We start from the raw sequence: 26,614 nt of genomic DNA, 5'->3' as shown, positions 1-26,614 counted from the left end.
TTTCAACTTAGTTTTTGTATATGATGTGAGTCAAGGGTCAAGGTTCATTTTTCTGTATACGAATGTTCGATGGTTACAGCATTATTTGTTGGGAAGACAGTTCATTCCCCACCAAATTAATTTTACAACTTCAGTGAAAAATTAATGGAATCTATCCATTGGGGTACATTTCCAGGCTTTAACACATTGATCTGCTTATTGAAGTTATGCCTGTTACAAATTGCCTGATTACTATAGTATGATAGTAAGTTTTAAATCACAAAGGGTTAATTTTATGACTTTATTCTTCAACTAAAGAGTTTTGGTTACTCTAGGTCCAACACATTTGCAACACATTTCATTCATTCATTCATGGCCCTGGGAACTGAACCCAGGGCCTCATGCAAGGAGAGTGCACTAGACTGAGTTAAACACACTGCCTCCCAACACACACACACACACACACACACACATGCATTTTAGAATCAATGTGTCAATTTCTACAAAAGCCTGCTGGGATTTAGGTTGAGATTATTTTATATCTGTAGCTATTTAGGGAGAATTGACATTTCAAAAATATGAAATCTTTCAATCCATGAATAAAAAACTTTTTACATTTTTTTTTTAGGTTTTAAATTTCTACCACAAATGTTTTGTAGTTTTTGGTGCACAGATCTTGCACAACCATAGTACAAGCCCAATAGGCCACAGTGTCTGACCCTGAGACAGATTACTGCGGAATCAGAGACGTAGACAGGGAGAGCATTATCGTCCTCATTTTGCTCATCTCTTTCTTCATCTCAGAAATGAATATAATAGTCCCCGCCTCCCAAAGTTGTGAGAGTTGAATGCTTTAGTCCCCTAAAGCTTACAGGACTAAAACAAGCTTACAAGATTGTTTGCACACACCGGTTGAGTGTTCTTTATTGGAAATATTTGTAACCAGAAGAGTTTCATATTAAACACATTTTTGGACTTAGGGATATTTGCATAAACATAATAAAATGTTTTGGGCATGGACCCAAGTCTAAGAATAAAATTCACTTATGTTTCACATCCACCTCATACACCTGAATCTAATTGTGTGTGTGTGCATGCGTGCACACGTGTGTGCACATGTGCTGAGACTAAATTTAGGATTTGTTACTTAAGAGGCCACTGTCCCACCACTGATCAGCCCTGAAGGTCATTTCATGCAATATTTTCAGTCTGCCTGGATGTTGACTGCAGCATGTCCCATGAGGTCAAGTGTACAATTTTCTTTTTGTGGCTTCATATTGATGCTCTAAAAACTTTGAAGTTTGGAGCATTTTAGTTTTTGGATTTTCAGATTAGCATGCTCAACCTGTATTAGATGCTCAGTAAACATGAGCTACAATTACCACTGGTTCAATAGGAAAGGCAATCAAGCTTTCAGTCTCCTCCTGTGACATCAGAGATAAATAAGGCTATTTCCTAAGTTAGAAATCTAGATGTAGATCAAGACTTTTCTTCCCCCTCACCTGCTGCATTCAACAGGCTGCCAAATTACCACTGGAGTGGCACCTGCCAAACACCACTCAATACATCTTGGGTGTCTCCAGACTTTGGTGGAAATGACATCCTTGTCCCTACACCCTGGAGCACATGCAGAGGACATGTCCTCACTTCCCACTCTCCTCATCCCTTCCCTACCAGGTCTTGGACGGACCCTTTTCAGGGACGCGGTTCAGTCCATAACACCTCCTTCTAATCCACCTGAGGACAAAGCACAAATCTGGTTCTGTCCCTTTTCTGCTTAATATTCTTCCAGGACAACAGGATATTATCAGCAATTAAACAAAATGAAGCCCAGACATAGTTATAGTGTGGGCCATGCTGGGAAGCAGAGCCCTGAGTGAAAGGAGCCAGACACAGGCCACAGAGCATGTGATTCCATGTTTGTGACACATCAGAAGAGGTGAGTCCATAAGGACAGAACGTCGATTAGCAGCTGCCAGGGTGGGGGCTGGGGGTACTCTTATGGGGTACAAGGGTTTTGGGGGGGGTAGTAAAATGTTTTAAAATTGGTAGTGGTGATGGATGCGCAGATTAGTGGATACACTAAAAGCCATTGGAACTGGGCACAGTGGCCACGCTTGTAATCCCAGTGGCTCAAGAGCCTGAGGCAGGAGGATCACAAGTTCAAAGCCAGCCTCAGCAACTTAGGGAGATCCAGTCTCAAAATTAAAAATAAAAATGGCTGGGGATGTGGCCCACGGGTTGAGTGCCTGGGTTCAACCTCTGTCACACTCACAAAAAGCCATTGAATTGTAAAGTTTAAATAGGTGAATTTTATGGCATATGAAACTTACCCCCAAGTCCATGGCTCCCTGGCGCCCCCTGGAGGGAGCCAGACCCATTGCCAGCTCCCCCGCAGCCACACTGGCTTGCTTGCTCTTGTCCCTGTCCCCTCAGGACCTGTGCACCTTTGGTTTCCTCTACCTCACCTGCATCTCCCCTTCAGCCTGCCTCACTGTCCTTCAGGTCTTAGCTCTGGGAAGCTGGCCCTGACCCCCATCCTGTCCCTCCAGGTGGACTTTGCTCAACCTGGGGATGGGGGACTGCATTCCTGGAATTCTGAGCACTGAGCGGAGCCCCAGAGCCGTGGACACCCGACTCGCAAGAGGATTCAAGGCCACTCACACAGAGACACTGCCACACTAAGGTGGCCTCAGTGGTGGCATCGAAGGCCACACATCCCCGGCCTCCAACTCGGCCGTCAAGCATCGACGTGGCCCATGGCATCGCCTCCTTCTTTACATCACAGCCACACACCACGGTGGGGACACTGGCAACTGCCCAGTATGTCTATTCCACAGAGGGGACCTAACCTGGGGAATCAGCCACCGGATGGGCCTGGGGCTGTAAGGTGTGGTGTGGGGTGTCCCCTGAGAGCTCCTGTGGGACGTGCAAGAAGGCTCAGGGGAGAGGTGATAGGGTGACTTCATCCCCTGAGGGGACCAGCTGAGTGGTAGGTGAGGCAGGGAAGATGTGGCTGGAGGAGGTGTCCTGGGAACAAGCCTTGGGGTGTAAATGTTGTATCTGGAGGGTGGAGGCTCTCTGCTTCTGTTCATGGTGTGGGCTGCCTCCCTCCGCCATGCTCTGGGAGCCAAGGCATGCTGCTGTCTACAAACCACGGCTTCTAAAACCCCAAGGGCCCTGGAACCCCATGGCCTCTGGAACGCCAAGGCCCCTGGAACCCCATGGTTCCTGGAACCCCAAGGCCCCTGGAACCCTATGGCCCTTTGAACCCCAAGGCCTCTGGAACCCCAAGGCCCCTCAGGAACCCGAGGTCCCTGGAACCCCACAACCCCTGGAACCTCAAGGCCCCCTAGAACCCCATGGCTCCTGGAACCCCAAGGCCTCTGGAGCCCCAAGGTCCCTCTGGAACCCCAAGGCCTCTGGAATCCCAAGGCTCGTGGAACCCCATGGCTCCTGGAACTCCAAGGCCCCTGGAACCCTATGGCCCTTTGAACCCCAAGGCCTCCGGAACCACAAGGACCCTGGAATCCCAAGGCCCCTCAGGAACCCGAGGTCCCTGAAACCCCACAACCCCTGGAACCCCAAGGCCCCCTAGAACCCCAAGACCCCTGGAACCCCACGGCCCCTAGAACCCCAAGGTTCCTGAACCCCATGGCCTCTGGAACCCCAAGGCCCCTGGGATGCAAAGGCCCCTGGAACCCCACAGCCTCTGGAAGCCCAAGGCCCCTGAACCCCACTGCCTCTGGAATTCCACAGCCTCTGGAAAGCCAAGGCACCTGGAACCTCAAGTCCTCTGGAACCCCATGGCCTCTAAAACCCAAGGCACCCCTCTGGAACACCAAGGCCCCTGGAACACCAAGGCCTTGGGAACCCCACAGCCTCTGAAACCCCAAGGCCCCTGGAACCCCAAGGCCTCTGGAACCTCAAGGCCTCTGGAGCTCCAAGATCTCTGGAACCCCACGGTCTCTGGAACACCAAGGCCCCTGGAATACCAAGGCCTCTGGAACCCCAAAGTCCCTCTGGAACCCCATAGCCTCTGATACCCCAAGGCCTCTGGAACCCAAAGGGCCCTGGACTCTCACCCTGGAACCACAAGGCCTCTGGAACCTGAAGGCCCCTGGAACCCCACGGCCCCTAGAACCCCATGGTCTCTGGAACCCCACTGTCCTGGAACCCCAAGGCCCCTGGAACTGGAGCCTTGAAATACACTCCCCCCTCTAAGGCTCTTCTTGACGGGTCTTTAATCACAGCAGTAAGAAACCGAAGGCTGGACCTGTGGAGCCCAGTGAGGGGACACTCCTGAGGTTGGGCCCTGTGCGTCCTGAATGAGGCCCTGCCCTGATGGAGGGCCACAGTGACGTCTCTGGTCTTCTGGTGTCAGTGTCAGCTGGGAGCCAGTGTCCAGCAGTCCCCAGAAGGTCTGATTTTTTCCGTGTCCCTAGTACATAGTCACCTTGGTAGGAGCCCACATGTCCCTTGGGGGAAGGCTGGGAGAAAGACCGGCAATATAAACTTCCTGTAGTGACTGGGGCTCTTGCTCCAGGGACCTGGCCTCCTTCTTTCAAAGGGTCCTGGGTCTGTGACTGGCTCAAGCCGGGGAACATGTGGAGGACCCACGCTCTGCATAAGGGCCCCAGTTTAGACTTCCGCCCCCTTGACCTGAAACTCTGCTTATAGAGCCACCCGTCACTTGGCGGTGGGGACAGCCTGAGAAATGTGTTGGTAGGGCATATTTAGTCACTGTGCCTAGAGTGCCCTTACATACCCAGATGGTACAGCACCGCTAGGTGACAATCTGATGGGACCACTGTCACATGTGTGCCCTGTTGATGACCCTGCCGTCCTTCTGCAGCACATGGCCACCGGACCACCCAAGCCTGCCTGTCTGTCCTAGGAACACCCTGAGTCCCGCCCACACCATCATTCTGGGTGTAGGAATGGCTGCTTTGCCACTGCCATCCATGACGGTGACCGTCCCGTCTCGCCTTTGGCTGGGAAGTGCCACCACTAGGCCCCTGCTACCTGGATTCGCCCAGCCCCACTGGGCGTAGGTCTCCCATGTGCGGGCAGCTCCTGTGCAGGTGCTGCAGAGCAGGGCCACCCCACAGCCAGGCCGCGGACAGGGCCCCCCAGGGAACACCACCCTTTGGGCCCCAGCAGCCAGCAGGCCTCTCAGACCCAGCCCCGGACTGTGCGAGGTGGCCCCACGCTGTCACCTCGTGCCTTCCACCCAGCCCATGATCACAGACACACCTGCACACAGGGTCACACACAGAGGTTGTGATGGACACATGGAAAGTAGCCCCCAAGGACACAGGCACCCATGGCCCAGAGACAATCCCATCCCCACACAGGTGATCCTGAGCTCTGTAGGCATAGACGCCAACTCAAAGAGACACAAGCTGTGCCCAGACACATGTGACAGACAGCCACGACAGTGTCCCCGTCTCCCTTCCACACCCTACGTTCAGTGAGGGGCAGCTGCAACCATTCCTGTGGCTGCAGCTCCAGTGACCCCCTCCATGCCGCTGCACGCTGCCCAGCTGACACAGCGACCTCTGACCCGGGCCTGCTGTCTCCTTCCTACCCAGGATTGGGCCTGGGGCATCCCTGGGACTGGGGACTCTTTAGGCCATGCCCACCCACTGCGTCCTGCAGGAAGTGGGAGGTATTTTTAGTTACAATTAACCTCCGCCCAATCTCCCGCCTCCTTAATGGCACATCCGATTGAATTAATTGGAGAGGATTAAGTGGGAGCCACTTCCAGTCACCAGGAGAAGGAGGGAGGTGCCCCTCCCAGCTCGCCTGTGTCCCAGTCTCCCCTCTGCCAGCCAGGGGACCCTTCTCCGTGCCAGGCGAGGGCTGTACGGGTGCAACTTTCTCTCTTGCAGCAGACCTCTCCCCCATAACCCTTCCACCTCCTGCCCTCAAAGGTGGGAGTGTTGGAAGTTCTTCCTGCTGTCTATCTATCCCTCATCCATCCCACTGTGGTCCTGGGGAGCTTGGGGAGAAGTAAACAGTTATCACAGTCACAAAAACAATATCGCACCCACAAAACAGTTCCGGTTAGAGTTAGAAAGTCACAGGCTCTTAAACGGGGCGTGGTGGCACACACCTGTAATCCTGGAGGCCGAGGCAGGAGGATGGCAAATCCAAGGCCAGCCTGGGCAACTCAGTGAGACCCTATCTCAAAATAAGATCCACGGGGCTGGGACGTGGCTCAGTGTCAGTGTGCCCTGGGTTCAACCCCAGCCCCTAAGTACCAGGGTTTCAGAGATTCTGTTTTAAACGCCATCCTATAATCAGAGAGCCTGGAGCGCAAGCCGCGGGCAGGGTCGAGCCTCTCAGGTCCCAGCGGGCTCTCCACACCCCAGCTGTGTGACCCTGGGCCACCAACCTCACCTCTCTGGGCTTCAGAGTCCTTGCCTGGGAGCGGGAACCTGGCGGCACCCCTCCTGGGGCTGCCCTGGGGTTTAGCAGGCTGGTAGGGTCAGGGCTCCTGCAGCCCAGCACTTGTGACAAAGGGTCAATGAATTCACAGAGTGATAGCCCACAAGCCCACCCGTACCCTGCTCTGCTTTTTATGACACATTTGTCACCTTCCAAGAGACTAAATGAGGTACAGCAGGTTCTCCACCCATGGATTCCGCCAATGACGATGGAAAATAATGGAAAAATTGTAATGGCCCCCGTACTGAGCATGTAGACGTTTTTCTTGTCGTTTCCCCCTAGAGGATTAAGTGGGAGCCACTTCCAGTCACCAGGAAAAGGAGGGAGGTGCCCCTCCCAGCTCGCCTGTGTCCCAGTCTCCCCTCTGCCAGCCAGTCGTTGTCGTTTCCGTCACAACTACCTGCCTGGCACCGCGGGGCTTCGGGAAGTATGAGGCACGCGGGGTGATTTAAAGTACAGGGGCGAATGTGCCGGGTGCAATTGGGAGGCTGAGGCAGGCAGGAGGATCGCGAGTTGGAAGCCAGCCTCAGCCCTTTAGCAAGGTCCTGGGCGACTCATCAAGACCCTGTCTCTAAATAAAAAACAGAAAGGGGCAGGGAATGTGGCTCAGTGGTTCAGTGCCTCTGGGTTCCATCCCCAGTACCAAAACAAAACAAAACAACTGTTTGGGAGAATGTGCTGGAGTCCTATCAAATCCTACCCCGCTGGACCTAGGAATTTGAACACCCGGGAGCTTGGTTCCCTGAGGGGTCTGGAACCAGTCCCCTGCAGACTGAGGGCTACTTTTTTTTTTTTTTGGTTCATTGTCAATCAGCTCCTGGGGGCAGGGATTTGCCCAAAGTATGTGGACTTTTGTCCACTGGTGTTGCAGGGAGGGGACAGACAGGGACCGGACCTCAGGAGACGCTTTGTGCAAGAATAGTGAATGGCGAGAAGTTGTTCTGAGCGGATGAGCGGCTGGACAGCGTCTCAGGGCTCTAGAGAGTGGGTCTCCCAGGCAGATGGAGCTGGGTCCCAGCCTCAGGGCCCCTGTGTGCGCCTCGGGGCTTCCAGGGTGCAGCTTCTTGAAGGACAGCTGTGTCAATGGTGCTTCTATGCCTGTGAGCAGGTGAGGTTGCAGATTGTGGGAGGCACAGCAAGGATCTGGCCCTGTCCCCCGTCCTGCTGCACACACTGGATGTTTCCAGGGTTGGCTGTGCATGACCGCATTGCGAACTTTGCCTGGGTCATACTGGTGAGGTCACATGCTTAGCCCATGTGTGTCAGCCTCCGTCAACATCCTGTGAGTGCCACTCTTGGGTGCAAGCATGAGTGTGTGAGAGATCCAAAGACAGAGCTGAGGAAGAGACAGAGGCCCTGAGTGGCCCAAGTGAGGTGAGGCAGGCAGGAGGGAGATAGCTCACCTGAGACTCCGAGATGAGGGTGGATGGGGACGGGGAGACAGAGACTGGAAAAAATGGAGCAGAGGGAGATGGAGAGAAAGAAATGAGCCTAGAGAGAAACAGACTCCACACTGAGCCTGGCCGGTGTCTCTCTGAGCAGGTAGAGGACTGGTGAGCTCAGAGCCCAGTGGATGGTCAGCCCAACCTCTGAGCCTCGGAGTCGAACCCAGGACCTCACACCTGCTAGGCAAGCACCCTGCACTGAGCCCCGACCCCAGCACCAACCCCTGCCTTGGACCCAGTCTTACCCCGCGCCAGGCCCAGCTTGCGCAGTTTCTCTGCAACGTCTTCATTAATCCACACAACAATCCTGTGAGGCAGACAGTCTGCAGCCCCATCTCCCAGATGCGGAGATGGAGGCCCACGGGGGCGAAGCCGCTTGTTCCAGATCCACAGCAAATGCATCGCAGGGGGAGGATCGGCACCCACGTCCACGCACAGGTGGGCACCTTTCTCAAGCCCCTGCCAAGGACAGGCTGCCTGGGGCCCCCATCGGGACGAGTCCGTGAGCCCCCATGGGAAAGGCTGATGCAAAAGTGGCCACGATTCTTTATCCCTCCCGTGTCCACGTCTCGTGATGTGAATTTGTGGCACCCTGTCACCCACAAGAGGTGAGTCCATTTCTCTTCCCTGGGTTCTGGGCGGGTGGCCTTGAAATTTTAAAGTGGCCAAGAGGGTGCAGTTTGCAGAACATACTAATCGTGGGGCCCCTTGGAGCCCGGCCACACCTCTGTGGGAACAAACCAGACAGCCTCCTGCTTGACGAGAGCCGTGGTCCCTCACTCCTGCGGCCCCTGCGGCCAGCCAGCCCCCAGGAGCGGAGCCCTGACTGGTCCCTACTGACAGTAGATGAGCACGTGGGCCCTGAAAGCCACCAGAACTTCTGTGTCTAGTGTAATCCACCAACCACTGCATGATGGGCACAAGTTCCAGGCAGTCTGTCACCCGGCAGTAGCTAACGGAGGTACATTAGGCGCCCCCACAGAGAGCAGGATAAAGACCGCCTGTCATCGCCTCATCAGGATTCTGGAACCTCAGAGTTCTGAGGTTTGGAATCTCGAAGAGACACAAGGATTCAAATTGGTGGCTTTGTTTTTAAGACTTTATCTTTAAAAAAAAAAAAAGTAGAAGACATCAGAGAAGGGGGAGGGGAAGGCGGAGGGGGGATGGGGTGGGAGGGTGAAGGAATCGCCCCCAAATGTCGGATCCGGGTGACCCCCTTCCCCGATGGCCCCAGCCCACTCCCAGTCCCTTCTCTGTCCTGGAGGTGGGCCCTGGCCACCGTCTTCTGCGGACCACGCCCAGGCTCTCAGGTCCCCGGCAAAGGTGAAGGCAGAAGCGGGTGCAGGGCCTGGAGGTCTTGTCTGTGTCCTTGAGAGACCCTCAAGTGGATGCTCAGGTCCCCCATGTCCCGGTGGGGCCCCAGGGAGGTAGGCATTAAGTGGAGGGGCCTTTGGAGCCGGAGTCCTGAAGCAGAGGGCACAGGCTGTGGTCAAGTCTGGAGGCTGGAGTCTGTGGGAGGTGAGGAAAGGCCATTCAGGAGGCGGGGAGGGCCGGGTCACATCCGTCACATCCGTCCCTCTGTGCACAGCCCTGAAGTGAGGCAGGGAGATGCAGGGAGAGGGACCGAGGGACAAGGGTGAGGAGGGGACCCCAGAGCAGGGGTTGCGGGAGATGGAGGGGAGGTGTGGGAACAGAGGGGACGGCAGAGGCAGCTGAGGAGAGGCGGAGAAGGACACCGAGAGAGAGTGGGACAGGGGGAGGGACGTGGAGGGACTGGGGCGAGTGTAGGGTGCGTCCCAGGGACAGAGAGGACTGAAGAGGGGGCAGAGAGGGACGAGGGCGAGGAAAGTGGCTGGGGGAGCTGGGGACGCAGGACGAGGACCCCCATCACCAAGCTGCCACTCAGGCCAGGCCACCCCTGCCCACACCCGGCCATGCAGAGCTGAGCCCTTCAGCCCACCAGGCCTGGGCAAACCCCCCCACCTCTCCTTCCCGGCTCAGGCCCCAGGCCCCCGGGACCCCAGGCCCCAGGCCCCCATGGTCCTTACCCACCTGCTTGCACCCCACCGGAGCCCTCCCTCCCTGTGTGTGTGGGGCGGGCGCCATCTCAGCGCCCAGAGACCTCTAGGGCTCCGGGACTTCACATAGGGGGTTCCCTCTGCTGGACCCTCCACCCCTTGGGTCAGCAAGAGTCGTCTCCTCCAGGGAACCCTCCATGAATGCTCTGGTCTGGGTCAAACGCCCCCCCAACCCTACCTCCTGGGACTGATGGCCCCTCCTGGCTCCTCCCACTCCTAGGGCTCCACATCAAGGGGCCCACCCTGGGTCATCGCCCTCTGGGGTGGGCCTGTCTCCCCACTGGACTATGTGCCCTGGAGGGCAGGGCTGCGTTTTCATGGCCACTGTTGTGTCCCTAGCACCTCCCAGCACAGCACAGGGATGGGCACAGAGGGGCACAGGGCATGTGTACTAGATGGACGGATGGATACTAAAGGGTTCCGACTGTCCAGTGACCCCCGAGAGCCACAGAGGGATTTAACCCGGGAGAGTCAGGGTGGTTTAGAAGGCCCACGCGGAAGCCCTTCTACACCCTGGGCCTTTGCACAGGTTGTTCTGCGTTTCTGTGGCAGGTGGCAGGTGAGTGGATGGACAATTGGTGAGACAGTGGGCGGGTCTTGTGGCGGCCACTGGGTGGCTGGGTAGGTGGTGGACGGCGCAGTGGGTGTGTGAGGGCACGGTTAGCGGGATTGAGAGTGGGCAGGGAGTGGGGACGGGGTGGATGGGTGGTGGGTGGATGACTGACGGATGATGGATGGCAGGGTGAGTGGCCGGGTGGATGGGGGCAGGTGTTGGCTGAGGAATCATCTTTCCACTGAGCCCTGGAGGAGCCTCAGTTCAGGGACCCAGGCAGACCCTGCCGTGGAGGGATGGACCCACTGCTGGAGCCGGGAGTTCTCATGAAGGTTTGAGAGCTGTGCACCCCAGAAATAGGTCACTCACACTCCTGAACTCCGTCTCTATAGGTAATGCCACTCTCCTTCCAAGTTCAGACTCATGCCCACTGAGCCTGGAAGGGGAAAGGGGAAAGTTAGTGGGTCTTCCCACCCCCGATGCCCCTCTGTGCCTCCCACCCTTCCTTCACCCCTGGCTGCTCTACCAGGACAGACTGAGTCATGTTTTAAGAGGGTGCTGGCCCTTTAAGAAAAAGTGACTCCTTTCCCTGTGACGGGCTGAGCCTGGAGAAGGTGGGACCAGGACATCTGCACTGGCACCTGCTGCTCCCCTCTGCAAACAAGGAGTGGGGTCGGCCTTACCGGGCGGCCTGACAGTCAGATGCGGCTGAGTCTCAGCGTAGCCTGCCACGGGCTGGCCCTCGGGGCTGAAGACGGCGCCTGGCCCTAGGAAGGGGTCGGGTGAGGGGGAGCCAGGGAGGTTCCCTCCTTAACGTGCTCAGAGCCGCGTCCCCCCGCCCCGTACCTGTGCGGTTGGATTGGTCGATCATGGGTTGCACGATGCGTCTCCGGGCGTTAATGAACCTGGAGCCGGTCACGGGACCCAAGGGTGTCAGGAGGGGGCAGGCGGGGGCGGATGGGGCGGGGAGAGGGGACAGCGGGTGCAGGGGCTGTGGCCCAGGCCTCCTTCAGCACCGCGGACAGTGCCGGCCTCCCACCCGCTGCCCGGCGACTTGGCGCCACTCACCAGTTATTGACCTGCAGGATGGTGAGCCCCGTGTCCTGTGCCAGCTGTTTCTTCTGCTCCTCTGAGGGGTACGGGTGCTGCAGCCATGGGCGAGAGTCACTTTGCCTGCCCAGGTGCCCCCTGGCCCCCAGTGCCTGGCCTGGCCCGCAGGGTCAAGGGATGGTGGCACAAGTTGGGCAGGGAGAGCCACCCGGGGAAGGCGAAGCCCAGGGGGCACCCAGCGATCACCCCACAGCCGGGCCCTTTGCAGCAGCTCGAGGCTGGTTGGCCAACTTGCTTTAGGGGGCTCCACCACAAGGGGGGCTCTGGGGGGGGCTGGCCCTGCTCCCCCTCTCCGTCAGGGTCCCAGCGTGCGCCTCTCCCTACCCCTGTTCCCACCCCACATGGCCCTGGCCTGGGACTCCCTACATCGTGACTCAGTCCCCTGCCTCTGAGTTGCTATTTCTCTGTCTTTGTCCCTCTGTCCCTCAGTCCCTCCCTATTTTTCTGCCTGTCTCCATGAAGGAGCCGGGTGGGTGGTGAAGGCCAGACGGCCTGGCCTGCGTTTGAAACCACTTCCAGCTGTGCGACCTGGAGCAAGCCCTAACCCCCTGGGTCTCAGTCTCCTCGTCTGTACAGCCCAGGGCTGTGTCTGTACAGCCCAGGGCTGTGTCTGATGGACGGGAGTGACTGAGGGATGGTGATGGGCTGTCGCACACACCTGAGAACTGCTCCTGTCCTCCCCATCTCCGTGAGTCCCCTCCGTGTCGCCCTCCCCTGTTGAGTCTCATCTCCAGGTTCCTCTAGGGGCCTTGGTCACCCGCATCTTTCTCCAGGCCCACCCTGCACCTGGGCAGCAGGGCTCTCACCGAGAGGTGTTGGAACAACCAGGCTCGCATGATGTTGGTCGCCACCTTGGGGAAGATCCCTCGCTTCTTATTCCGCCGTCGCTCCTGGTCCAGCTCCTCGTCCTCTCCCCCAGAGCTGGGAGAGGCCACGCTTGTGTCCAGCCCATCTCCTGAGGGGACACAGGCAGGCTGCACTGGTGAACAGTGAAGAACAGGGGACCGAGGACCCCAGAACCCTCGCCCTAGACACCAGACCTCATGTCTCTGGGCCCCTCTGAAAGTCCTCCATGCGGTCTAGTCAATCCTCGGACCAACGCCCATGCTTCTTCTCGACCTCCCAAGTTCCTCACCTTGGTCGCTGGAGTTGTCCCCACTGTGAGAGGCCAGGCCCCCGCTGGATGGACCTGGAGTCTCCAAATGGACAGACCCACTGTCCTCATGGTCTCTGATCCATGTGTTATTCTAGAAAACAGGAGTTGGGCGTCAATGCCAAGATTCGGGGCACCGAAAAGCACAGGGAGCACGTGCTCCAGAGCTGAGACTTCTTGAGGGGAAGTTTGTTTCTGCCTCTTCCCTTTCCTGGCTGTGTGATCTTGGGCAAGTCACTTCACCTCTCTGTGCCTCAGTTTCCTCTACTGGGAAATGGGGGACAGTAACAGTTCTCACTTCAGTGTGTGTTCGGTGAGCTAATCTATGTAAAGGCACACAGCAATCACCCGGGAAAGATGAGCGGACACAGGTCTACAGCACCATATCTGGAATCCTTGGGACAAGGGGCAATTCAGTTCAGAACTCCTCACACTTCAAACAGGAAATCAGCGCATTCACGGCGTATTTCCTTAATCGCCCCCAGCAGGGTCTGGGGCATAACTTCATCATCAAACTCATTAACATTTCTGTAGCAAAACGGATGGATATTTAACTAAGTGGAATAAATAAAGGCTATAAATAGCCTCCCATTAGTTCAGGTCAGATTTTTGCTGCCAAATGAGTTGGAGCTGGACTTATGGGGCAGGGGAGCCCAAATCCGAGATTTCAGATATTTTAAGGTCTTAAAATTGCAGATCAGGGATTTGGGGATTGTGTTTTATTTTTTCTTCCTCCCTCACCCCCAGCAGTAGGGACTGAATCCAGGGCCTTCCTTATGCTAGGCGTGAGCTCTAGCACGGAACTTTTTTTTTGAGCCAGGGTCTTCCTAAGTTGTTGAGGCTGGCCTCCTATGATCCTCCTGCCTCAGGGGTTACAGGTGTGAGTCACTGTGTCTGCCAGGGCTGTATTTTCTTTACCCAAACTCTGACACACTTTGAAGAACTTGGCAATGTGTTCGATTCACCCTATGCCCCAGCTGTGACCCAGGAGGCCGGCCCACCTATAGCCACCATGTGAGGATTTCTTTTGTCATTTGGTTTAAGATTGGGTTGGTTTCTGCCAGGGGGCTGCAGAATCACTGTGTCCTTCCACCAAAGTCTCAGCAACATCCTGTTCATCTCTCTAGTCCTGGCAACCACTGGAAACAGCTGCCTACAGCTGCCAAACTGGGGGTACCCCCCTGCACTCAAGCCCACCGACCGTGTGCACAGCCCCTCCCACCTCCCACACCCTGCTGGATGTGCCCTGCTTCCCACTGGGGCTCAGGGATTTTCCCGGACTCCATATGTCTACATGGAATCGTGCAACTGGGCATGCTATAGGGTGAGTTGTGTTCAATTTCAGAATCGCTCAGGTCCGGGAGCTTGTGACCATGTCGGTGGCTGTGACCTGCAGCTCTTCTGTTTCCAGGTCTGACTGGGTGCTGCCCGTGAGTATATCCAAGCCGATGAGTTTGAAGCTTCCTGAGACCTTCATGTGGCCTGTAAGTGAACATGCCCTGTCTGAATGTGAGTGTGTACCTGAGGACCCCAAGAGGCCCTGGCTGTCCCCAGATAGGCTGTGGCTGTGGCGTGTGCCAGCACTGGTGGTTGTGCCTTGCCCATGTGGCTGGATCTGACTTGGATGATTCTAAGTTCTGTTTTTCTCTTTGTTTTTCTCCCAGTGCTGGGGTTGGAACCTGGGCCTTCGTGATGCTAGGCCTGTGCTCTAGCGCTGAGCTCCATCCCCAGCCTGTTTCTCTTTGGTGTGAGATAGGGTCTTGCTAAGTTGTCGAGGCTGGCCTGCAATTTGTGATCCTCCTGCCTCAGCCTCCCGAGTCTCTGGCATTGCAGATGCTGTTGAGATCACAGGTGTGTACCCTCCTGTCCCCTGAGGCTGCGCACGTGGCAGCTGTGATTTCTGCACAAGGGGGTACACACCTGTGAGAACATCTGGGCGGGTGTGACTATGGCTGAGTGTCCTGCAAGAGGATCCAGGCTGTGTGAGGTCTGAATAAGAGCCTCCGGAAGAGCTGAGTCCCGTCTTCACCCGCAGGGGCTGCTCCCTGGGTGTATGTACTACAGGGCGAGGTCGGGTCCTTGAGGCTGTTTGGTGGCTGCTGTGAGCCCCAGGCCCAAAGCTGTGTCGTGTGCCATCATGTGACTGTGTGTCGGTGGTGTAGACGTCTGGGCGTGGTCCTTACGTGACTTTACTCCACAAAGTTTCACTGTTCTCTGTCAGTAGTGGGGCCCACAGAGCTGTTAGGCGGTCCATGGAACTGTGCCACCACTGTAACGGAGCCAGTGCCACTTTATCTTGTTGCTTCGCTGGGTCTGACCCTGTGCAGCTATATCCAAGCCTGGGAGTTATTTTCAAATCCGGGTGGAAGAGTCTGGCTGGGGTCTTGCAGCTATTGAGGCGGACAGCGCGTGTGCGCATGCGCATCTGCGGGACAGGGCTGGAGTTGTGTGCACGCGCAGGCACCATGGTTAGTCCGACTCCCAGAGTGTCTGGACCTGAGCGTGTGTGGCATCATCAGGGGCTGTTTGGCTCTCGCTCCACCCGGGAGTCTATTGTGACCAAGTGTGGTGTGCACGCTGCGTCCACATTCGCTCTAGAAGGCGGTGCTGGAGCGGCCCTAGGGCCCATGCTGCTGCGTGGACAGGGTGCTTCAGGCCGTGATTTCGCCGTGGCCTGCAGAGTGGGCGCCACTGCACCTGTTTGGGTATCTGCGTGGGAACCTGCATTGGTGCAGCGGAGCCAGTAGGTGGTGTCCGCGGCTGTTGACGTGTGTGGTGTGCGTGTGTCCGTGTGCGCAGGCGCGAGCCTGTCTGTGGTCCAGCTGTTTCCGAGTCTGTGCAGCTGCTGTGTAGACGGCGGGTGGCCATGTGCAATGCTGCTCGGTAACCAACACCCCACGTCTGGGGTGTGGTGGTGTGGTGTGCCCTCCCGCTGTGTTTAGGCCTGGCTGTGGTTGCTGGGTGACACCCGGCACTGCGTCCTGGGCCTACCTGGTCTGGGAGGCTGGGGCAGGAGGCTGGATAGTCCTCGAGATCCTCCCTGCAGCCACCATCCCGATCCTCGATGACCAGGTCGATGGGCATCTTTCCCTTGAGGCAGGTGATGTAGCGGTGACAGAAGTTGTCGCACAGGTCGTGGACCTGGGGGGGCACCGGGGTACTGGGGGCGCCACCCGGGGGCCAGGACTGGGGTGCACAGGGGTGGGGGCATCTTGTGCTTCAACTTCAGTGGGGCAGAGACTGCTGGGGGCAAGTGAGGGCGTGGCAGGTGGGAAGCACTCACCTTCTCCAGCTCCAGCAGGTGGAACCGGAGCACCTGAATGGCCTGGATCATCTGAAGGCGGGGTGGGGGACAAAGACAGAAAGAGTGACAGAGGATGATCAAGACAGTGTCAGAGCGAGAGGAAGACAGCGGGAAGAAGGGTGTGGGGCAGAGATGGAGACCCCAGGAGTTGGGTGGAGAGGACACAGAAGCAGGGGCGCCAGGTGGGCACACCCATCCCCTGCCCTTTGCCCTTGACTTTCCCACCCTTCTGGGCAAACCACATTTCCCAGAGTCCTTTGCCAAAGGATTTGGCCAGGAGAAAGCTCTGGCTGGAGCTCAGGGCGTTTCTCTCTTCTCCCCCTTCTCTCTCTCTCCCTCCCTCCTCTCCTCTCTCTCCTCCTTTACCCATCAGGACATGAGGCCCAGAGAGCTGGCACCACTTGCCCTGGCTCACAGAGCTGGGCTCCGAACTCAGGCCACCAGTCTGTTCTCAAACTCTAGGCTCTGCACTGTTGCAAACGGGCAACACTGATCATGGTTTGAGAACAGCAGCCAGTGGTCACTTCTCTGCACCCCTCAACCAAGCCAAGAGATAAGGAGGGCAGGGTAGGAGAGCCCCGTGGAGGGGACCCCGGGAGGGCTCACCAGGTTGTCCAGCTCTGGGTTGGAGGAGAAGAGAGGTCTCTCGGAGCGGATCTTGGAGGGAAAAGAGAGGCCGTAAGGGACAGCGGTCCCACCCTGCTGGCCCTCCGGGTGCTCCCTGGCTGGGGCTGCCCACCTGTTTGGCAAAGGCCGCAATGTCCTCGTTGAAGGAGTCAGAGGAGCAGACGTCGCTGCTGGGGGGTGTGCCCAGCCCAGCGCTGGCCCCATCTCTGGGTGAGCAGGTGGCCAGCTCACATTTCTCAAAGACCAAGGCCAGCAGTGGGAAGAGCGGGTGTCTGAGGGAGGCAGGAGGGCGGAGCTCATGAGGGGGGTGGGGAGCCACTAGACAGGGACAGGAACCCACAAAGTGACCCACAGAGAGACACCAGCGTGAGACAGAGACGAGCCTGGGGCCCCCCACTCACCCGTAGATCTCATCCTTCTCCCTCTTCAGGCCGTCGCTGTCCAAGCCTGGGGCTGGGGGCTGGGGAGGCCGGTGGGGGCCGTAGGGCCCAGGGCCCCGGGGTGCAGAGGGCACTGTCTCAGAGAAGCCTGCCAGGGCTGCTGTCCCGTCCACGATGCCTGGGTAGTGGGGTAGCTCATCGTACTGGGGGAAGTTGAGAGAGAGCCCCAGGAGTTGTCAGAGACCCCAAGACTCAGCTACCTGCCAGACAGCCTCCCTACCCTAGGACCCAGGGGGTGTGCCCTCTGTCCCCAGGTGTCCCCTGCTCGCTTAACACCCCCCCCCAAATCCTATGGAGCTGTCTGTGGAACTGAGAGCTGGGTCTCCCCTTGTGCCCTGGACTGTAAAAAATGTCCCATCAGGGGTCCTGGTGAGTGGGCAAGAGGACCTGGAGGAAGAGCTGGAGCAGTTGGGTGGGGGTCCCAGGTGGCTGGCGGGTGACTGCCAAGGGAAGGAAGAGGGCAGGGAGGTTCAGAGACACGGAGAGAGCAGGAGGAGAGAGGGGGAGAATGAATGCAGGAAGGGGAGGGTGGGGACAGGAGAGGCTCTGGTAGGGACACCTCCCATAGAACCAGGGCACTGTGTGTACACAAGCAGATAGACACGCTCAGCCTTCTGCCACTTCCCTTTCGTTTCAGTTGTCAAATGTGCATGTCTGAATGTGTTAACCACTTGTCACAGCCCACCCCACCACGTGACACACACACAGCCATGCACACCAACCCACGTGCACTCTTGTGTGTCAGTCACACCCCAATGACCTCCCCCCAGATACACTTTAGTGCACATCCCCTATAACCTGCAGGCTTCGAGTGCCATCCCCCCAAATACCCAAGAGGCCCCTACAAACGCACAGACAGGCACAGGAACCAGGCCCAGGAATGAATAAATGGGTGACACATGAACGAGGCAGCTCAGGACAGCCCCAGCCTCCCACCAACACACTCTGCAAACAGCCCCAAAGAGAGTCCCGAGCATTCAGGGCACACTTCTGAGTTGGGTCACCAAGGAACCAAGCGCCCGCCCGCGGCCTGGGAAGTGGAGGGATCTTTCTATCACAGGGTCAAGCCCTGTCCTTGGCGATGAAGACACTGAAGCTCCAAGATGCAAAAGGACAAGCAAGGGCGGAGCACAGGAGTGTTCCTATCCGGCTCCGCCTCCCACCCTGGACACACTTAGTGGCCCAGGCTCTGCGTCTGTCTCATCCCTGACGCTCTTTGACTTCCTCTTCAAACTTCTCCAGAGCCCTGAAGTTGGATCCAACTGCTCCTGCTGTTCATCACCCTCTATGAAGCGGGTCCTCACCTCCTGCCATGTTCCTGTCCCCACCCTCCCAAGCTCAGCTCCTCTCCTGTCTCCTATCTCTCCCGTCCCCAGGACCAAAAACACAATCGCTTGTCCAGCAGCCTGGAGAGCCCGACCTCTCCCAGCACGGTCCCCACCCCTAGCCTGGGAGTAGGGGGCTCCAACAAAAGTAGATCGGAGTCGGGGAGAGGAGAGGGGAGAGCAGAAAAGGAAGAGGACGGGGCGCGGGGTAGGGATAAAGGGCCCGAGATAGAGAGGACCCAGAAGCAGAAAGAGGGACGCCCAGGGCCAGGGGGAGGGTGAGACGCTGTGGCAAAGGAGGGGGGCAGAGGGGCACTGAGAAGGAGAGACACAGGGGCAGAGGGTGAGGGGAGGAGCCGGTGGAGAGGGCGAGGTGGGCCCAGAACCGGAGCCCCGGAGACGGGGGCTGCAGGGCTGGGGACGCGAAGAGCGGCTGGGGCGCGGGGGTCCCCGCCCCCGTTCCTACCCTCCGGGCCATGGGCTGATGCCGGCGGCCGCTCCAGGGTCCTTCCAGAGCCTGGCGGGTGGGGAGGGCGCAGCCCCGGGGCGGCGGGAGGTGGGTGCCGGGCCCCCCACCCGCCGCCGTCAGCGGCAGGCGCCGGGCGGGGCGGCGGCGCGGAGCATGGACCCGGCCCGCCCCCGCGGGGTCACAGCCGGGGACTCATCGCGGCTTGGGCAGCAGCCGCTAGGGTCGCCCGAGGCCCCCGCCCAGGGCCCGGGGCCGCGCTGGTGGCGGAGGGAGGACTCGGCCGAGCCGGGCGGCCCGGGGCCGGGCGGCGGCGGGGGCGGCTCCCAGCGGCGGGTCCGGCGCGGTGCGGGCGCTCGCTCCCCGCTCCCCGCGCCCGCGCCCCGCTCCGGGTCTCTCCCTCTCTGTGGTCACATCCGGAAGTTCCACCGCGGCGATGCTTAACCCACTGTCCGCCGGTGGCTGGGGCGCGGGCGGGCGGGGCGGGCGCCGGAGCCAACTCCCGCTCCCCTCCCCTCCCCTCTCCCCTCCCCTCCCCCCCCTCCCCTCCCCTCCCCTCCCCTCCCCTCGCCCCCTCCCCTCCCTCCTCGCCCCTCCCCTCGCCCCGCCCTCCCGCGGCCTTTGTATCTCGAGGCTGGGGGTCCGCGTCGGGTCCGCGGGTCCCACCCTCCCACCCGCTCCTGGCGTCGCCCTTCCCCCTCGGCCGCCAGGGTCTCCGACGGGTTCTCTCCTCTGCGCCTCTGGCCACCCTTTCTTCCTCTCGCCCTGACTTCCCAGTCTCTCTGTCAACTGAGACCCGACCAGATCAGGAGGCGGGGAGGCACCAAACTCCGATTTTTAGTTTCTTTTCTGGCCCCCTCCCGCCCTCCCCTGGGAGACTGGGACGCGCTGGGCCTGCGTGCCTGGCCGGGTGCGTGTGTGCGCCTGTGTCCCAGCGGTGTCTGGGCGCATGTGTGCTTGTTGGCCCATTCCTGGGGGCAAGTGTGTGTGTGTGTGTGTGTGTGTGTGTGTGTGTGTCTCGCGCGCCCCTCCGTGCTTCTGCCCGGCTCTGACTCCTGCCTTTTCCAAGGTCCTTAGCCTCAAGTCCCCTCGGCTCTCAGCCAGGCTGTGAATCTCCAGAATGGAGGCCACCCAGCGCCTCTGGTGACATGCATGTCGGCGAGAAGGGCCACGGCTCCTATCTGATTCCTAAGACAAGCTTCGAAATGGATGTTCTAGTGAGATAAAGAAAGATTTGTGCCTGGTGTGTGCCGGGGTGGGGGGATGCCTTGGGGATGGGGTAGGGAAAAAAGACAGACAAACTTATCCAGCTCGCAGTCACTTGGATGGGGAGGAGGAGGAGAGAGAAGGCGAGTGAATAAATGTGTCGTGGAAAGGGTGCCTGAAGCACAGGAACTCCGGAACAAAGCAGAGTGTGCGTGGGGCGATTTACAGGGGGAGCCCTCAGCAGAGGTGGCCTGTGAGCAGAGACCCAAGAAGGTGAGGGAGGGAGCCTAGCGAGGAGGACGAGCTCCCCAGGGGCGGCAGGTGCAGAAGCCTCTGAGTCAGGGCAGAAGAGAGCAGCCAGGGTTGGTCCCTAGTCGTTGTTGCTTGGTGGGGTTTTTGTTTGGTTTTGGGTTTGGGGTTTTATTGGGGGGTACTGGGCATAGAACCCAGGGGTGCTCTACCTCTGAGCCACATCCCCAGCCCTTTTATTTTCATTTTGGGACAGGGTCTTGCTGAGTTGCCCAGGCTGGCCTGGAACTCGCGGTTCTCAGGCGAGTGACACACATCTGCTGTGCAGGCTTTCTCTACATGAGGGGATCCTGAGACTCCTGCAGGGGAGTACAGTCGGGTGTCAGGAGACCTGAGAACCCCTGAAATGGCATGGAAATCCTGTTTTCCCTGGAGGTGCCCGTGGTCCACACTCCTGCCAGTACGAGAGACCTGACCCCCACGAGTCACAGACCATTCCTTCAGAGGAACAGCAGCGGAGCAAGGAGATGAGATCAGGAGGGGGGGGGCCCCGAGATGGGCAGATGGAGACCCAGAGAAAGGGGCAAAGACCTGGAGGGGGGACAGGGACCCAGAGAAGGGGCAGAGTCCCATAGAGAGCAGGAACAGAGGCTCAGGAAAAGGAAACAGGAGGCAGAGCGAGCGAGGAGGCAGCTGGAGGCTGTGGCACCCCTGCCAGGCTCTGGAAGGTGCCTTTTATGAGTGTCATAAACAGCCCACCCTGCGCCATCATCCTCCCCATCATGGAAACGACCCCCCACCCCCAGGCCCAGGGCAGGGGTGGGGCCAGGGGAGTGGAGCCAGTGGAGCCTAGCAACCTGGGGTTAGGCACAGCAGCACTTCCTAATGGAGAAGTTGAACAGGGCTGGGGGGGGGGGCGCGGGGGATGATGACCATGACCTCTGGAGGAAGGACAAGGAGAGATGCTGGCCTGATCCTCCTCAGGCCCCTGAAAGCCCCTTTCCCCCACCCGGGGCTCAGCTCTGTCTGTCTGTCTTCCCCCACCTGCCTCTGTCACTCTCTTCCTCTTCTCCTGTACTTTCTCTCCCCATTCTCTGTCACCTGACACCCTGGTCACATCTGCTCCCATGGCCATCTCCAGGAGTCTCTCTGGGAACTGGAGTCTGGACCCACCTCAGCCGGGTCCTCCTTTCCCGAGCCTCTGTCTCCCAACCCTGCAACAGGCTGGGGGCAGATAGTGGAGAAAATGTTAAGCCAGTGTGGGCCAAGACTCCAGGGGCCTTGGCTGAGTCCCAGGTACCCGCAAGGTAGCCCTTCCACCCCCCAGCTCTTGATCACCACTGACTGTCCTGCTGGTGACACTGGCCCTTTAAGGCAGGCAGAGAAGGGGTCTGGAGAGCCCTTAATCACTGCTGTGCACACCGCCCCCCAGATTGGGGTTTTGGAGCAGAAAATTAATTTAAATCACTTTTTAATTAAAGATGCAAAGCTTCTGTCGGCCCCACCCCCTCCACACCTTCTGCTGAGACTCAGGGTGAAGGATGGGGGGACTCGGCGTCCCAGCCTTGATTAGTGCCCTGGGATGGGGGAGGGGAAAGTCACCTTTGCCCTTGCTGAGCCTGTGCTGAAGGAAGTGTCCAGTGTCCCCGCTGGACAGTCCCGGGGCGAGTGGGGGAGGGCGAGAGCGCAGACTGGCAGTTTCCTAGAGGGCTGGGTGGCTGGGGACTCGCACCCCCCAGGAGGCCCCCCAAGGAGGAGCTGGGGCTCCTGGGTAAATCTTTCTAGCTGATGAAACGGACGGACAGGACGACGGGGAGGAGAGAGCGTCTGCGGAGAAACTGATGGGGGAGGCTTCTGGAGCGGGGGCGGTCGTCCCGCTTTCCCAGGTCCCCCCAGTCTCTCACGCACAGCCACACACACGTGCTCAGGGCACACTCACATGCACACGCGCAGGGCGCACGCAGGCCTCATCCCCCTGGGCTCAGGCCTCCTCTCCCCACCCACCGTGTCCCTCGCCCTCCCTGGACCCTTCTCTTCCGAGAGGCGCCAGCTCGCCCCTCCCGAGGCCCGCGCGGATGCCTGCTCCCTTGCCCCGGGCTGGAGAGGTGGCGCCCTGGGCCCTGGGCCCGTGTCACAGCCCGAAGACCCTAGGCCACTCCCACCCGGTAGCCGCTGGGGGCCTGCCTGGCGTCCCCAGCACAGGTCCCCCTCGGCCTGCCGCTGCTCAGACCCCCCCCCCCAGGATCTGCGCTCAGAGGCTGTGGGAACAGATGGAGAGAGCGCGACAGGCCCAGGCCCCTCCTGTCTCTCTGTCCTGCCAGCTCAGCCTCAGTGTCCCCTCTCTGTCATCAGCTGTTTGTCTCTCTCCCTTTGGGGCCAAGTCTCTGTCCCAGTCCCTTCCTCCTGGACTCTGGGGCCTGTGTCTGCTCAGGGCGTGGGAAGAGGAGGCCCCTCTCGCTCCCTGCCAGGGTGTGTGACCTGCTGTCTGTCTGTCTGTCTGTCCTTCTCCTCCGGTCTCTTTGTCTAGACAGTTTCTCTCTCTCTCTCTCTCTCTCTCTCTCTCTCTCTCTCTCTCTCTCTCTCTCTCTCTCTCTCTCTCTCTCGGCCACCACTCCCCCCATATCCTCCGGGCTTCAGCCTCCCCGTCCTCCCCACCCGGCTCTTGGTGAGGACATGGCCCTGCGGCCCCTCCTCCCCCTCCAGCTGCTGGAGAAGGAAACATTTATCTTGGAGGGTCCCCTGCCCCAGCACCCCTCGCCCCGCCAGGCCATCCATCACTGCAGCAGTGACTCTGGCGGCTCATTTGTCACTGCAGCCAGCCGCCCCTTCCCTCCCGCCCCACCAAGCAATCATACCATTAGCCATGGCTCAGCAGAGGCCACCAGGGGGACCCGGCCTGGCCCAGGGCGGGGTACGCCGAGCTCAGGCCGCAGGCTCCCCCTCAAGGCGCCGCCCCCCCCCGCTCCCCCCCCCATATCTCTCTTCTCTCACAGTCTTTCTGTCCCTATTGTCTGAGTCTACTTTTTTTGTCCCCAGTTGCTCTCTGGGCCTCCTCTCCTGGCCTCCTCCTCCTCTTCCCTGAGCCCCTCCTTTCTCTGTGCCTTCCTGTCTCTGGCCGTGTCTGCCTTACCCCACAGGTGAGCCCCCGTCTGCTTCCCATCCACCCTCTGTGGTCCCTGGTGTCCCTGTGCTGAGGCCACAGGCCCTGGCCAAGGGTGAGAGCCCGGCTTGCACCTGGGCCTCCACCTCTGCCTCTCTCCTGCTGCCCCGTGGGTTGCAGTCTGTGGGCTTCCAGGCTTACACTCTCTTGTTTCCTTTTGTCCATGTCCCTGCAGCCTCCCCAGCCCCCCTGTCCCCTTCTGTGGCCTCTACTCCCCCCTCCACTTGCCTCTTCCCCTCCAGTCCTGCAGCCTCCTCTGCTGACCCCAGCTGCCCTTTTCAATCCATCATCCTCCACCTCCCCTGCAGGGGACTGCAGTGAGACAGCCCGGGACAGGGAGGGCAGGGGACAGGGAGAGGAGACAGCCGAGGTGTCTTGGGAGGCACTGAAGACCAAGCTCCACTCAGGCCGGGAACCCTTCCCTCCTCTCCCCAGCTCTGCATGTCCCAAGTCCTCCCTTGAGTCTGACTTTAGTCCTTCAGGCAATCCTGAGGGGACACAGGCAGGACATGGAGGAGGAGCCAGGAACCAGTCCTTCCTGGTGCCAGGACAGGAGGCGGCCCTGGGGGTCGCTGGTGTCCACACATCCTCCCACTGGAAGAGGAGGCAGGGGCGAGCTCTGCACAGTCCCCTGGAGGTCCCGGGGGAAGCTGCCATCCACAGGACCTTCAACGTTTCCACCCTTGCCCGGCACACTCCAGTGCCCCTGGGTCACCTCCCAGGTCAATCACTGGCCTGCCATCCTTACTTCTGTGGAGCTCAGGAGACAGTGACCGGGCAGTGACTGCTGGGTGGACAGAGCAGGGAAGGGGAGAGAGACCTCAGGGGTGGCTAGTTGTGTTCACTTCGTGAGGCTACGGTGCCTGGATACTTGATCAAACACCAGACTCGATGATGCTGTGAAAAGTTTTGTTTTGTTTTTAACTTCATTATTTATTTATTATTTTTGTGTGTGGTGCTGAGGATCAGACCCAGGGCCTTGCACATTCGAGGCGAGCACTCTACCTCTGAACCACAACCCCAGCCCCCTGTGAAAAGTATTTTAAATGAGATTAACACTTAAATCAGCTGAATTGGAGAAAAGCAGATTTTTGTGGGTGGGCTGTAGCCAATCAGTTGAAGGCCTTAAGAGAAAGACACTGGGGTCCTGGTGGAAGAGGTAATTCTGCTTCCAGATGGTCTTTGGACTTGACCTGCAGCACCAGTTTCTTCTGGGTCTCCAGCCTGCCGGGCGGACTGACAGGATTGAACTTGGCCCCATGATTGCACAGAGCAGCAGCTCCCCCACGCCATGCTCACACACTGACCCTCTTTCTCTGGGGACCTTCGACCAGTGCACCTGCAACCACCATCCCGAGAGCCCGTGAGCCCTGGCAAAGAAACCACAGGAGCCTCAGAGTCGGGACTGGAGAACCAGGAAACCAAGTGCTGCAGCCATGCAGCGGGGACCATCTGTCCACCCCACGCCGCTCTGTGGACAAAGCCAGGCACCAAAGGCCACCTAAGCCAGATGTCCCCAAGGGCGAGACCCTGGGGCAGAAGGCAGCGACGGCCGCCAGGCTGGGGCAGGGAGGACGGGAGTGACCGCTGAGGAGTGTGGGGTGTCCTTCTGGGGCGATGACCAAGTTCTAGAAGAAGGAGGTGGCACTGTGGCACCTCACCCTGTGCCAGATGGAAGTCAGCGCAGCCTAAAGGAGGAAGGGGCTGTGTGGGGGACAGACAGCTCCAGCTGCCACCCAGGGGAGCACGTCTTGTACCTTCTAGCCCCAGCCCAGCTCCAGAATGCACAGGAGTGACCTCAGGGGCACTGCGTGGCACGGGAGAACCACCGGCCAACACCAAGACTCCTGAGAGACCATATGCAGCTGCCTCCAGCCTCCAAGCCCCAGGGGAGGGGCTGTTTGTTACTCAGCAGCAGATAACGGACACACACAGGCGGGAAGACCTTTGGGAACACAGAGGGAGGAAGGGAAGGTTCCGATGGAGAAGGCAAAGGAGGGAGGGGGAGAGAGACCCACTGTGGATCGAGGGGAGACTGTTCCCGGGACCTAGGAGAGGAGCGTCCTGGAGAAGTTGCCTGACCACTGTCACTACAGGCCTTGATCATCTGGAGCCATCGAGAATCTGCAGTTTATCTGCCACCACAGATGACATCGGCTAATGCAGATGAGGACCAGTGGAGGAGTGGATGGGGTGGAGGCCCTGTGGGTGCTGGTGCTGGTGCCCTCACCGGGCTCCGGGGCAGGTGTGCAGATGGCTCACCTCCCTGATCATCGCAGCACACCAGCATGGTGGGTTCTGTCATTGTCCTCATCTTATAGATGAAGTCAAGGAGGTTAACTTCCCCAAGTTGGCACAGAGAGGTTAAGGAACTTGCCCACAGCAGCACAGCTGGTGAATGGTGAAGCTGGGATTTGAACCCAGACAGTCTGACTCAAGAATCAACACCCTGGGATATTTTAAATCACTGATCAATTTGAAAGTACAGTGACTGTTACAGCCTCTCTCCTCGGGGAGTTCCTGGGACTTGTCCACGGACCTTTTTGGTGCCATGGGCTCTGGCTCGGACTCCTCATTAGTCTATTCCCTCGGCATCTGTACAGGTTCTTGAGTTCACACAGAGGAGCTGACTGACAGATTGCACGGAAGCAGATGTGCCACTCAGCATAGGCTGTGCTGCGCTACAGTAACAAACAGCCCCAACATCTCAGTTAAAGGGAAGAAAGGTGCATATCTTGATTGCATTACGAGGTTGTTACCATCACTGTGGGGCCCCTGGCTATTAGAGCAGGTGACTATGGACCCATCATGGATCGTCATGGCCAAGGGGGAAGAGACACAGACCAGGTGCTGACTTCAAAGCTTCCACCCAGGTCACACCTCACTTCTGCCCTCTTACCTGGGCTGAGGCAAGCTGCATGGCCACTCCTGAATGGAGGGCAGGCATGGGGAAGGGAAGCAGAATTTAGGACCAGTAACAAAACTTGTGGTGTGGAGTCTAGCAGAGGCTCAGAAGGCACTGAGTGGCCCAGGGGATCTGTGAGAGGCTGGCTTCAGAAGGAGGGC

General features: G+C 58.7%; 1 protein-coding gene across 2 annotated transcripts; it reads right to left on the bottom strand.

Annotated features, from left to right (window-relative positions):
* Positions 1-9,030: 9,030 nt before the first annotated feature.
* Meis3 (Meis homeobox 3) lies at positions 9,031-19,201 on the bottom strand. Of its 2 annotated transcripts, none has more exons than XM_046455821.2 (13): positions 18,934-19,201; positions 17,104-17,285; positions 16,815-16,974; positions 16,682-16,732; positions 16,055-16,105; positions 15,763-15,861; positions 12,754-12,865; positions 12,425-12,573; positions 11,577-11,653; positions 11,355-11,413; positions 11,192-11,275; positions 10,878-10,944; positions 9,031-9,386 (listed from the first exon to the last, which is right to left on the bottom strand). In XM_046455821.2, the coding sequence occupies exons 1-12, from the start codon at positions 18,943-18,945 to the stop codon at positions 10,895-10,897; spliced, it is 1,086 nt and encodes a 361-aa protein (XP_046311777.1). In that variant the 5' UTR covers positions 18,946-19,201; the 3' UTR covers positions 9,031-9,386; positions 10,878-10,894. The 2 variants fall into 2 exon arrangements, with proteins under 2 accessions (XP_046311777.1, XP_046311776.1); XM_046455820.2 differs by having other exon boundaries at positions 15,763-15,912; positions 18,934-19,196.
* Between the last annotated feature and the right edge of the window lie 7,413 nt (positions 19,202-26,614).

The sequence above is a fragment of the Marmota monax genome, unplaced genomic scaffold (assembly GCF_021218885.2).
Source record: "Marmota monax isolate L192 unplaced genomic scaffold, Marmota_monax_Labrador192_F-V1.1 WCK01_AAM20220418_F8-fsc00149, whole genome shotgun sequence".
In the NCBI taxonomy this organism is placed as follows: domain Eukaryota; kingdom Metazoa; phylum Chordata; class Mammalia; order Rodentia; family Sciuridae; genus Marmota; species Marmota monax.
The sequence above is the reverse complement of the archived record's forward strand: the minus strand, read 5'-3'. Positions and strand labels throughout refer to the sequence as shown.

What these genes read in the sequence shown, in the direction of transcription:
- Meis3 (XM_046455820.2), bottom strand. An exon ending in ATCCTGCAGGTCAATAACTG is followed by an intron (nt 11,414 to 11,576) that starts GTGAGTGGCGCC and finishes GACCGGCTCCAG; the next exon opens with GTTCATTAACGCCCGGAGAC. An exon ending in CGACCAATCCAACCGCACAG is followed by an intron (nt 11,276 to 11,354) that starts GTACGGGGCGGG and finishes ACCCCTTCCTAG; the next exon opens with GGCCAGGCGCCGTCTTCAGC.